Source organism: Mastigoproctus giganteus, chromosome 9 (genome assembly GCF_048544385.1).
Source record: "Mastigoproctus giganteus isolate SK-2022 chromosome 9, ASM4854438v1, whole genome shotgun sequence".
NCBI classification, from domain to species: domain Eukaryota; kingdom Metazoa; phylum Arthropoda; class Arachnida; order Uropygi; family Thelyphonidae; genus Mastigoproctus; species Mastigoproctus giganteus.
Genome location: NC_143583.1, coordinates 63,334,178 through 63,348,258, shown reverse-complemented (window position 1 = coordinate 63,348,258; position 14,081 = coordinate 63,334,178). Strand labels below are relative to the sequence as shown.

The window sequence follows — 14,081 nt, the reverse complement described above, 5'->3', positions numbered from 1 at the left end:
ATTAATTACCCTTCAAATCTTTATATCTAAAAAAAATGAAATCTATACCAAATATTCATCATAAATCTAAACTTCAACAGAAAGAAGAAGCAAGAAGGAGGATAACTGATACTTACTACATCCTGGACCTTCATCAGCACTGTTTGGGCAATCTGGTTTTCCATCGCATACTTTGCTTATATTAACACATCTCTCTGTTACACCAGGACACTGCCACTGGTCACTAGGGCACATAAATTGTGATGGTCCTGATAAGATAATATCCAAAATAATGATCCAAATTAATTTAGTTGATGTGAAATCTAATAATTCTTAATAACTATTAATCTCAAAAACCTGTGATTTATTAGTTTGATGTGTGAAAAAAAATATTGCTTATCCACTTTTAGTAAAGAAAATTAGCACTACTGGTTAGTCTTCAATACAGATTATATGTGTCAAATAGTACAGATGAAAATGAAACAATAACAACTCTTCTACTACTGTAAATTAAAATACTTTTATTATGAGTTATTTTATTTATAAAATAAGCATAATAAAAGCTGTATACCTCTACAAGATTATAGCAGAAGTGCTGTTTATTTGTAGTGACATTGAGATAACACATTCTGACAGTCTAATAAAATGAGGGATCAGTGCCACTGAGAGAGAACTATTTATCTTTATCAATGCAAACTTTGTGGTTGTTTGCATATATTCCTATTCTGGAAAATTGCATAAATGAATTTAAAGAAACTAATTAAATTATCAATAAATAAAATCAATAATACTGTATATCCCATTTTAAGATGTTTATTTAGAGTCCATTTCAGAGATGGTTGCACAACCCAACAACAAAAAACAGACATTTACGAACCATCTGACCAAGACAACAGATAAGCTAAAATATGTGTTTTTAATAAACAAGTTTAAACTATACTGTATATTGATTGATATGAATGATGGAATACCACTCTATGTGAAGTTAAAGTTATATTTATTGAGCAGTAGCTGGCATTTCTGTAAGTTTATAGACTAGGTGCAAAGTGACAGCAGAGAACAAGATGTGGTCAGAAATAAATAATAATTCTGTAGATACATGGCGGTAACTAAATAAAAGTAAATTAAGTTAAAATACAATAAAATATAACACAATGGTAAGTCAAAAGATATGGGCAATTTTATACAAAACTAACACTCCATGTCAGAATACCCTCCCAAGATTGTACCTACAACACTGTTAAACAAGTCTTCATGCATGCATCATCTGCCTACACTCAGTTCTCTCAATATAATCAAGATGTAATCATGTCAGCTCCAATTTCCAATTGCACCATCAGACAATGTGTTATGATTAAACCCCTCCCCCCAGATTCACAGGAAGAATGTTAGCCCACAATATGGAGACAAGAAAGATGTACAAATGACATGCTGGAAGAGAAGAAACTTAAACCTATTCACGGAAATTACAGAGGTTTGCTGTCAAAATATGTTCTACTGCAGCATGCATAATAATGCTTGATCTCATTCAGCCACTGAAAATTAAAATTATTCAAAAACTTTATATTGAACTTCTTCCTCACCCAGAATACAGCCTGAATTTAGTTCTTTCAAACTATTACCTTTTCAGCCCACTGAAAAAGGCATTATATAGACACTGGTTTTCAAATGATTATAGAGTAAAAGAAGTGGTAAACACAAGTGGCTTCATGAACTGAAAATGTTTTTCTTAGATGACATTAAGAAACTTGTGGACTGATGTGGGAACAATCTGGAGAAGCAAGAGGACTATACAGAAAAGTATTACAGTACTAAATTTTTGCATATTTTCCTTTTCTTGCTTCAATAAAAATAAATTGCCTTTGCTTTACCTTGCAGATTAATATAATGGTGGTAGGAGGGGGGGGGGAAGAGAGAGAGAGAGAGAGAGAGAGAGAGAGAGAGAGAGAGAGAGAGAGTGAAACTGTACGTTATGGCCTTCAACAGCAGATGTGGGGAAGGGAAGGGGGAATAAAGAAAACAAAGAAGAAATGGGGATAATACACTGTGCTTCATGTCTAGGTGAACAATCTGAACTGGTGATAGCAGTGGCACTGGGAGTAACTATGGATTCCAAGTGGTCTCCTCAGAACTACATTGTGACTAGGATATGGGCATGAGCTACAGCTTTCTGCCCTGAGAGTTTCCAGGTGCTCTTTTAGTCAGAGCTAGGTTTTGTTTGTTTTGTTGTTATTTGGTTTTTAGGAGCATTAGCAACTAAGACCATATTGCTCCGGGGGTATTGAAAAAAAATCCAATGATACAAACACAGTCCTAGGTTTCCATTATAATCATCCTCTCTGGTGTCAAAGGCTACCACAGCTAAGTGCAAGGATATTACATGCATTTGAGTTGCTCATGGTTCTAATTCGCATGATCTAAATATGGTGCTGTTCTTGTATTCTCCCTCAACACAGCTAAGTAGTCAAGTGTATGAGTGCAGTAGGACATGCATTATATTGAGCCAAGTCCCAATGACTACTAAATACTTTTAACAATTGTATTCATTATTGAAATGATTCCCCTCCCATATCACTCTGGTGTAGGGAAATTCTATCTCAGGATTGCAAAACAAGCAGCCTAATATTAAAGCTTATTTCAGAGACAATGAAAGATCAAGGGCCTCTCCTCCTAATGGAGGTATCAAACAGTCTATCGGATAGATTGCTAATGTCATAAACACAGCGTTGAGCAAACACCATAGGTTTGTTACCCATTAGAAGATGACAACCACATTCAGGACAGACAGACATTTTGTGTAAACTGGATGTTATGTGGTGCACAGTAAGAAAATTAGTAGACTGACTGACTGTGAGAAACAAAACAATAGAGCAAGTAAAGCAAGCATATCACTGGTCACAAAAAAAAAAAAAGGTTATCTGAGGTTATCTGAAGTCACAAAAATTATCTATATATCTTTATAGATAATTTTTGTGAAGTTTATATCTTTTGTCTATTATTTATTATTTTGTCTATAATAGATAAAGATTATGTCTTTATCTATTATTTATATCATTTGAAAAGTGCTATGTACATGTTACAGTAAGTAGCCGTGAAGGGAGTTGTATACAGCAATGTGCTTTCTGTATATAATAAAGAATTCTTCTTCTTCTAAAAACCCTACAAATTACAAGCATTACAAACATTTACAGATAATAGAAAATAAAAATTAAATTATTCTGTTGGCACACTGTCACAACCTGAAAATGATGAACACATGGGAATACACATTTGAACCTTCCATGTTAGCAGGAAAATTAACATTCAAGTTATTGGAGTGTGGGGCTTAAAGAGTACATGACAGGTATGTGGCAGTCTTAAAGTGAATGGCTTCTCTGCATTGGGTCAACAAAGTTTAGGTTTTTTTTTTTTTTTTTTTTTTTTAATGAAAAGACTGTTAATGGATTTGCCCATGAACTTTCTGCTATCACAAATCAGTGATGAATACCTTAAAGAGCAAATAATTTTTCAACAACATGACAGACACACTTCTCCACTCCCCCCCCCCCCCCACCACCACAAGTGAAAAACTATCAAAATGAATAATTCCAAGGCTGTCTCCTGCTTAAGAACACCTCCATAATTCATGGAGATGTTCTTCAGTGATTTTTTCATTCACCAAACCTAAACCCCATTAATTTCATTCAATCAAAAATCATTATCACAATCCAACAGTGAACTGAAAGATAAGATTATTATCACTACTGCCTAAGTATCTGGAATACTCGCCACATACCTGATATGTTCTATAAAGTATGGGAAAAAACTGAATTTTGTCTGCTAACATTACATCCAACAACCACAATTAGCATCTGTAAGTTTATATTATTTCTCTTTATTACCATGCCACATCCTTTTTTTTGTGAAAAATAAAATCATTATGTTAGAAGAAGTAAAGCTACAAATACTTTGTAACTATCCTGTATTCCTATACAACAAGATTTCTTATAGTCATATACTTTCTTCATGAAATACCTAAAAAATAAGGAAGTGCAGATTTATGTAAAGATTTATTTATAAATCTATGTAAAGATTTATTAAACAATTGCAGATTTATGTAAAGATGAAAAGTTATTCATTGGCAACTTCTGTTATCAGTTAATAACTAAATTTGGAATCATTTACTACCTATATCTGTTTTAGCCTCAACAAGTCGGTGTTTAGCTTTTTACAAGTAATAGAACACTAATATTAATTCAAGTTTATATTCTTTGCAAATATATAGTGTTTTATTTTACAATACATTTTTTTAACAGAATACTGTTTCTATTATGGTCATTTTATAAACACAACAGTTCAAAAAACTTTACTGTCTTTACTGTTGACTTCAGAAGCAAAGATGCAATTGTCTTTAACTCTCCTAGAAGGAAATAGCAAAAAGCCGCTGCAGCCATTATTTAATTTTACCATCAATCCAATTATAAACTATGAATAAAAAATCTGAAGTCATTCACTATCTCAATAATCTGGAATTAAATGGTTGTTAAGAATCCAAAGATCACATAAAAAAATCGTGGGAAATTTTTAAAATATACGGAATCAAAATAAAATTTCAGATGCTTTCCAGGATCTGTAGTTCCCGTATATGAACACATTTTTTTGATGAAGCTATCTACATTTACACATCCTATAATTAAATTAGAAATTCATTAACTTTCAATATTCATGAAATCATTAATATCATTAATAATCATTAAAAATAATTATTCGTAATGTCTTAAACTGCAAATAGAAATATTATACAAATAAAACAACAAATATTACACATTACTAAACTGAAAATAACAGAGAAATCATGCATTATTTTAATCACTCACAGTGATCACATTCAATACTCACCACATGCATGTCTATGATCTTCATCTGAACCATCACCACAATCATCTGCACCATCACATATCCATGACTTAAAAACACAGTGTGAATTGTTGCACTTGAAGTGATTTGCTGGACAATCAATCTCCCCTATAAAATATTATTAGTTTTAAAACTAAGAATGAACTAACCACATCAGTCAACTTTAATTTAAACATTATTAGAAACACAAGAACAAGAGGTGCCAAATCCAGTGACTGAATTACATTACATACAATTTTAAGACTATAACTTTTAGGTTTTATTTATTCTAATATTCCAAAAAAATTACTTATGTTAGTGAAATTACAAGTTAGTGCAATTGCATCAGATCTAACTAACTTACAAGTTAGTGCAATTGCATCAGATCTGCTCACAGCTAACTACTAAATAGTTATAAAATGCTGTCTTTGTTGTTGTTATTTGGTTTTTAGGAGCATTAGCAACTAATGCCATATTGCTACGGGGATATGCGGTGGTCATTCCCTGACCTTTCCACATCCTCCATATTTGGTGGTCACGGGCTCGAACCCCGGTCTAATCAAGAAGCGTGTCTACGCACTGCTGCTCCTGCCACCTGGCTACGGAGGCGCCTATACAATTGGCATCATTTATGTATATCTCATATTGTAAATACCTTCACAACACAACGAGTTGCCATGATATTGCACTACCTCAAATAAGTAACTCTTCCCATAGGAGAAGACTATTGTGAAGAGCCTTCAAAGTGAAGAGTCCTATGGTGAAGAGTTACTTAATCAAGGTAGTGAAATATCATGGAAACTCATTGTGAAGGTATTCACAATATGAGATATACATAATGATGCCAATTTTATAAATATTTAGTAGCAGATCCAATGCAATTGCACTAACTTGTAAGCATGTTAACTCACTACACAACTTGAGGCTTTTGTCCTAAAATGCGACATTATGTATTATGTATAATGAGAAGGACATCATATGAATTTAAACAAAGAAGATGAAAAAAAATTATATAGTACACTTTATATCTATTCATATAAATTAGTATTCAGTTTATTAACAGTAAATATGTTGGATACAGCTCACATACATTCAATTCAACCACTGTAAGATCCTAACCTAAGTACTATTTCTCAAATAAACACCAAATTATGGGATGATGCTCTTAGATCTCATATGAAATCCTACCATCTATCCAAAACAGGTTTACTACAGACAGAAAAAAACAAGGACCATTGCAATTAATATAAAGTAGAAAGGTATTTTGTCAGATAACATAGTCCCTGTTTTCTTTCTTTCTCTTTTTTTTTTCTCCTTTCACTCTATAAGAAACTTCCTTTTCTGAACTGATGGCATGAGATAGAAATGTTACCACAAAATTGGTTATTTAGTTGAGGGATAGGATCTTACATCAGCTAAAATAATATTTATTGCCAATAAACTGAATGCTAATTTATATAAATAAATTTGAGTAAAATGTGTTATACATATATGTTCATCAACTTTTCATTTAAAGTAATTACATTTTGAAAAATTACCAACATTTCTAAACACTAGTGAGAAGCAAGTTCATTATTTTTGTTTGATTCATGAATAAAATAAGCTCAAAATATTAATATAATTATCTCAGACAAAGAACTGCATATTTCTTTCATTGGTATGGAATTAAATTTGTACTAGTACTGTGACATATACAGTATAGTGAATTACCTGACAAAGTAAAATGGTTTTTAATATATAATTGTAACTGCTTTGGAGCCTGTCCCCTCCAATTTCACGACATCAGCAATCCTGTTGTATGGAATGCATCAACCTTGTTAAAGGTTGATGCCCATACAACAGGATTTGTATGCATTCCATACATTTTTGTATGTTGATGCATTCCATACATTTATATGTTTCACTATAAATGGCTGTCCATTTATAGTGAAAATCCAATTCACATTGACTTTTCACTATAAATAAGGAGTCGTATTTGTCACGTTTAGCCTCTTTCTGTATACATAGCTGTGTGCAAACTGGGTTTGCTACTTGGTTTATTAAACTCATAAATTAGAGGCACTTTGCCACAAGTTTCCTTGGTATTGCACTACTCTAAATAAAAAGTCCAAATGAGAAATATATTGCTTTTTATTTAAAGTGTATGCCACTACCCAGACTCAGATTTTAATACCATTTGCAGCCTCACTGGCAGGCAGTTAAGGCCCAAACAACCCAGTGATGAAATATATTATCCACAATATGTGAGATTCAAGGTGAGATTCAGTGAGTGAAGTAGAAATAATTAAGTTCAGGACAAAAGCCCCATACTACAAATGTTATAAAAAGTTTGTATGATATTATTGTTATTGTAGATTATTGCATGACAGAGAGCGAAATGGATATAGAATAAATAATGACAAGTTTAATATTAATTGGAAAACACACATATATTAAATGAAATACATACAAAAGCTTTCGGTTAGTTCATTAACCTTCATCAGTCAAACTGACAGTTAAGTGTGTGGAACATGAGGGCGTGTACTACCAGTCATGTATATGAACTGCGTGATATGATGGTTAATTGTTGGATGTTGAAGCCTGTGGGTGTGATGCATGTGAACGTTGCCAATGTCTGTCATTCATCAAAATGTTGCTTCAATGATAGGGTGGACACGACATCCACTGCTCCTGTTGACTGAGGTATTAGAGCATGCGATGTTCAACGACTCCAACCAGGCATGTCGCTGGTAGTGGCAGGACCTATCTACAATCACGACATCGCGGTTGGGTCAATGTCGTGGTGGGTTGACCAGAAGGGTCAATGTCATGGTGGTCAACCCACCACAACATTGTTCGGCCATTGCCGAACACTTCTGGTCTTAGAGGGTCATGCATTTACGAATGTACCAGATCACATTACCTTTTGGTGTTGCTATGTGGATGATGTGTTTATGGTTATCCCCAGAAATTCGGGTGACCGACTCTTAGACCACCTCAATTCTCTGTTGCCTTTCAAAAAATTCACAATTGAGCTAGAATTGGACAATACCATACCATACTTAGACACCCTTGTCCGATGTGAGGGCATGCGCTTGAAGACAACTGTCTATTGTAAACCAATGTGTGCTGGCCAATTTACCAACTTCCGGTCAGCACATGCATGCAGCCATCTTCTTGCCACTGCATGAACCTTGTTAACCTATGCCTGGACCCACTCTAGTTCTGTAGATGAGAGGTGCACCGAGATTGCTAAAGTTAAGGCGGATCTTGCGAGGTGTGGCTATCCCACCCTTGACAGGTGTGATCTACAGACACGACCACGTAGCAACCAACAGGAACATCCAAGGTAATGACTCAACTGTGAGCGCCTTTATCTCATACTACCCAAACCTATCACAACAGGTTTCTAGGGTCCTAAAATCACATGGGATAAAATGCGTACAACTCCCAGGCAGAAAGTTATGATCCCTCATCTCTAAAGTGAAAACATCAGTTCCCACATTACTAAAAAGTGGTCTAGTCTACCGCATCTCTTGCTGTGACTGCACTAGCTGCTACATTGGGGAAACTGGGAGATGGCTCGGAAAACGTCTTTCGGAACACGAAAGAGCCATCTGTTTAGCAGACATAGAACACTCGGCCATTGCTGAACACTTCTGATCAACCCACTACGACATTGACCCACACCGGCAGCGTGCCTGGTTGAAGTCGTTGAACATCACATGCTCTAATACCTCAGTCAACAGGAGCAGTGGATGTCGTGTCCACCCTATCATTGAAGCAACCATTTTGATGAATGACAAATGTTCACATGCATCACAGCCACAGGCTTCAACATCCAACAATTAACCATCACATCACGCAGTTCGCGTACATGACTGGTGGTACACACCCTCATATTCCACACTCTTAACTGTCAGTTTGACTGATGAAGGTTAACGAACTAACCGAAAGCTTTTGTATGTATTTAATTTAATATATGTGTGTTTTCCAATTAATATTAAACTTGTCATTATTTATTCTGTCTCCATTTCACTCTGTGTCACGCAATAATACACAATAATAATAATGAATCCAGAATGCACAGGCCTCTTTAATCATATTTATATTTTGTTATCGTAAAAATTTTTGAATTAAAGCTGATTTTTTGGACTATACTTTTTTCTATGACTATAAATTTTCCTATAAAGTTTAAACTTTTTTGTTATGATTAGCACAAAAACCTTCAAAAACAGATTACAATAAAATTTTTTATTGTAATCTGTAAAATGCCATGACTCAGACCATCATGGCACTGATGGCAATCAATCTTCACTGGCCCAGTCATATAATGTATAAACACTTACATTTTTAATATTCCTACCATCAACAACATGTATTATTTTTCATACCAATGTATTTTAAAAATAATAATTTAAAATAATCAATCACATACCACAGGTGTTTGGTTCATCACTTCCATCTTCACAATCAGCATTTCCATCACAGTACCATGACCTTGGAATACATATGCGAGAAGTTTTGCACTGGAAAGATTTGTCTTTGTCACACTGGTCTGGTGCCAAAGATGCTAGAGAATAAAGACACCATATTAAAATATATAAATATTTATATAATATTGGTGTAAATACTCCATAGAAAACTCTTAAATGAAAAAACTACGGGTGTAGTTTGAATGGGCATCATTTTATCTGTATCTCATATTGTGCTCCTCCTTCACAAGTTGCCATGTATTGCACTACCTTGAATAAGTAACGCTTCACTGAAAGAGAAGACTATTGTTACTTATTCTTGGTGGGCACCACCACCCAGATGGCACTGTTTCAAGGCTTATTGGCCCTTCATCGGTGGGTGGGCAGGCACCTTGGTATTGCAGACATGACAATCCATGGCAACTCATTATGAAGGAGGAGCACAATATGAGATACAGATAAAATGATGCCCCGTCAAACTACACCCATAGTTTTTTTGTTTAAAAGTTTTCTATGGTGTTTTCTATTTACACCAATATTATATAGAACATTTACACTCTTAAACATATGATGCTTTGTTGTATCAATTTTCACTTAAATAAATATTTATGAATAAATCGATGAAATACTAAAAAAAAAATAATAAAAACTCTGTTCTCAAATATCTTATTACTTTTTTTTTTCTTTTTGTTAGTTGTTGGCGCATTGGCTTTTGTGGCCATAATGCACCTCCCAAGGTTTTTGCATTTTTACTCTGATCCAAGCCCGAGGCAGGATTCTAACTCGTTACCTTTGGGTTGATCCTCAAAAATCGAAACAGATACCAGGAAAATCCCAATTCATATAGACCCATAGCCTTATTGTCGACACTAAGCAAGCTTTACGAAAGATTATTACATAAAAGGATCCACAACCACTATAATGAGGCAAACCTGAATTCACCCAAGCAATACGGCTTCAAATCGGGATCTTCGACCATAGATGCCGTCCAAGGCCTAATCACCAAAGCAATGCAGTGTACCAAGAAATATTTCCTTGTCATAGCCGTCGACTTTGCTGGGGCGTTCGACACCCTCTGGTGGCCGAGCGTCCTTTGCAGGCTCAGGGCAGCGAGAACACCAAGCAATTTGTAGAGGAGCATCAAAACTTATCTCTCAGACAGAAACGTTCAAGTAATAACGCCCTACAAGAAGTTGACCTGGCTGGTCCGCAGGGGCTGCCCTCAGGGATCTGTCCTGGGGCCGCTCCTGTGGAATATAGTGTTTGACGAGTTCCTCACCATGGACCTGGGGGAGGTGGAGGTCCAGGCCTTCGCAGACGACCTCGTACTGACAATCGTGGCAGATTCCAGACAGAACCTTGAAACGCTTGCAAACCAAGCCCTTGAAACCTTGCAGGACTGGGCAAAACTACACACCTTAACAATCTCGCCAACGAAGATGGACTCAGTACTATTGAGAGGGAGGTTAAACCTTAGAAGACCGCCACAAATCAAGCTGGCAGGACAAACAATCAAGCTGTCAACGCAAATTAAATATCTGGGACTGATCATCGATCAGAACTTATCATTTAAACCGCACCTAATCTATCTAAAAGAGAAACTGCGGAAATACACAGCGCTCGTTGCCAGAGTTACACGCAGGGACTGGGGGCTAAACAGGAGAACCCTGTCCCTGTGTTATAAAGCCATCTTCAACCCGATAATAACATATGGATCTCCCATATGGTACAAGAAAGCAGGAACAGCAGTGAATAAAAGGATACTGGACACGATCCAACGCAACATATTACTAACAATAACAAGAGCATGTAACACGGTTAGTACGAGTGCCCTACAGGTCCTTGCGGGGACCCTACCCTTGGATTTAGAGGTAACCCGCTGCGGACTTATGTATCTACTAGCCAAAGGAACCCAAACCACCTACAATGGTCTTACCATTGACATCACCAATAACAGGAAAAACGAGAAACAAAAAATAGTGGACCACCTCGTACAAATTTGGCAGAGAAGATGGACAGACGTGGAAAAAGGAGCGGTAACAAAAAAATTTATTCCCCAAGTAACCAAGCTGCATCCCAAGGCTCCCGCATGGCTGTACCCAGGCCTAAACACTACTTTTCTACTCACCGGCCACGGGCCTTTCAAGGCCAAATTAAATGCCATGGGCATAATCGAGGAATCACACTGTCTCTGCGGCGAACTAGAAACATGGCATCACGTTATGCATCAGTGTGAAATATACGAAGACATCAGATGTCAAATGATCACGAGAATTAAATACATCCCTAACACCCAGGAACACCATCTCCTGGACACACCAGAAGAATTTGCAGCCTTTAGTCGCTTTGCCCAGGACGTCTTCTCCAAAAGAAAACGACAAATAGCCATCCACCAAGGCCAACAGGAGTAATGAAACCAAATATGGACACCAAGGAATACGAGAAACTAAGGACGGGGATATCAACCAATGATGATGACCAAAGAAAGAGGAACACAAGTATGCGGCTTGCCCCATGAGTGACAATGAAGAGAAACAGACGTGAGACAAAGGCCATATTGGAGACCTGAAGAGGGCACTCTAGCCCTCTTCACCTATTATTCCTAACTCCCCGGGAGGAGGGGACGGCCACACGGTCCCCCCCCCCTTCTTGCCATCCCTTGTTTCCTCTCTGGTGGGGCATGGGCATGCCCCACTGAAACTGGGGCCGCCTTCTCTATTGGCTCCATACGTCTGCCTTTTCCCCCCAGTCTTCTGTCTCCCTCCCCTCTATCTTCACGCTAGCGAAGTCCCACACATCAAAATTAATACATCAAAACCGCTATACGCCCAGCATTCGGTCTAAGAAATTAAAGCGATAATATCCCCACGTCAACGCAAATAACAAAAAAACACTTTATTTTATTTTCTTGATGACCATTGGAATATGCCACCCAAAGTTTTTTTTTTTTTTTTTTTGGTCCCAGCCGCCGAAATCTCAGAAAACTAAGTGGCAGGACCTGCCAGAGTAAACTAAGTCTACGGAGTTCCTGGCCTGCCTCCACAGGGCGTAAGTGGGGCAACGTTGGATCCCAACAGGGGTCCAGCGGCTAAATGGCCAGAAGAACAACGGTACACAACATTACACGATCCAAGATCCATACACTTTTAAATCTCTGGCATTTACAATGTACTGTAATACATCACAACGTAAACTACGCGGAGATGGGGGGAACCCCTGGTGCCGCTTGACCCTAAAAACACTTACACTTACACTTACTTACCTTTGGGTTTGCCAACCTCAAGGCACTTTACCCACCTGGCTAGCCCAGTCGGCCATCTTATTATTGGTTGGTGGGCTGGTTGGTTCCCTGATGTCCTTTAGCAGATTGATTAAACTGGTCTGTGCATTTGTTCCTATAATACTAGATTGGACCATTATTGTGTTCATGGCTGATATGCATATGGGGTGGAATGAAAAATCTGAAATAACACAAGCAAGGAAACCCTACTCTCTCAGTTGGAAATTGGCTAAGTGCAGGCCTAATTTACTTTTAAAAGTTCCTCCTGTCTCCAACATATTTGAATTCTGATGTCTCCAAAGGGGGTTAACTTACTTATTATTAGTATTAATAGTGGCAAATGATGCAAGAAAGCAAACTTATACAGCATCAGCCAAAAAATAAAATAAAATTCCCAATTCACTTATCCATCCCCTCCAATAGTTTATCTAGTTCTTCCATGAATTTATTCAAACTATCCAGTTCCACAACAATGGATGAAAGTGTTCCAGCAATCAAACACTTGTTGGTGAAGACACTATTCTGCACACCTATTCTGCAATCATCCTTCCTCAATTAGAATTTATGTCCTCCTCATGTGCATAGTCTAAGCAAGAGGAAAAATCCTGTCAGCACCGAGTTTGCTCAAGCCATCCAAAGCCTTAAACACCTCAAGCAGATCACTTCGCAGATACTAAGTCTTCAGATGCTGCAATTTGCAGAATTGAAGCCTTTATTGGTAAGAGCACCCCTTTGTTCTCCTCACCGATCTGACTGCCCTTCTTTGTACCCATTCCAGCAACTCTACATCCTTTCTAAAATTATGCCTCCAGACCTGTATGCAGTACTCAATATGTGGCCTGACCACTGCCTTATACAATGGAATTATCATCTTCTTATCCATGCTAGCAAAATTCCTGTATATCATTGACAAAACTCCATGAGCTGATCTGGCAGCCTGCTCACCAAACTTTCCCTCAGACTGCATAATTACCTACAGGTCCTTTTCATTTTCCACTTACATGAGTGAAGTAACACACAGTTGATACGTTACTCAAGGATTACTGCTATCCATATGCAGTACCTTGCATTTGTTAAGGTTAAACTTCAATTGCCATTTCACAGCCCATCTGCCTATTTTTTTTTAATCTTGTTGCAGCAGCAGCAGCAGCAGACCTTCATTACTCTTGTTAACCATCCTGCCAACCTTTGTGTTATCTACAAATTTAGATAGTAAGGCTGATATATCCTCATCAGTATCATTAATAAATACAAAAAAATAACAATGGGACCAGCACTGAACCCTGTGGAAGCATATTACAAGGTTTATATGTTTCAATTTAAATTATATATTTAAATGTTATAATTTAAATATACCTTTAAATTTCATGTTCTTCCCTGCACATATTAAATTTGCCAATCTGTTCACTACTTCTTTCTAACTTACGTGGAACTGACAACATTTTGTTGCAATGAAAACATCCAATCTTTTCATACCTGTCCATGCAAAAGAG

At 36.9% G+C, this 14,081-nt stretch overlaps 1 protein-coding gene across 1 annotated transcript in view; it reads right to left on the bottom strand.

Annotated features, from left to right (window-relative positions):
- mgl (low-density lipoprotein receptor-related protein megalin) overlaps positions 1-14,081 on the bottom strand; it is a 1,043,262-nt gene that overhangs the window by 668,998 nt on the left and 360,183 nt on the right. The window contains exons 23-25 of the mRNA XM_090381453.1: positions 9,272-9,406; positions 4,858-4,983; positions 117-248 (exon numbers count right to left, since the gene is read on the bottom strand). Coding sequence (XP_090237579.1) covers positions 117-248; positions 4,858-4,983; positions 9,272-9,406 — 393 coding nt within the window. The remainder of the gene's footprint in view (positions 1-116; positions 249-4,857; positions 4,984-9,271; positions 9,407-14,081) is intronic.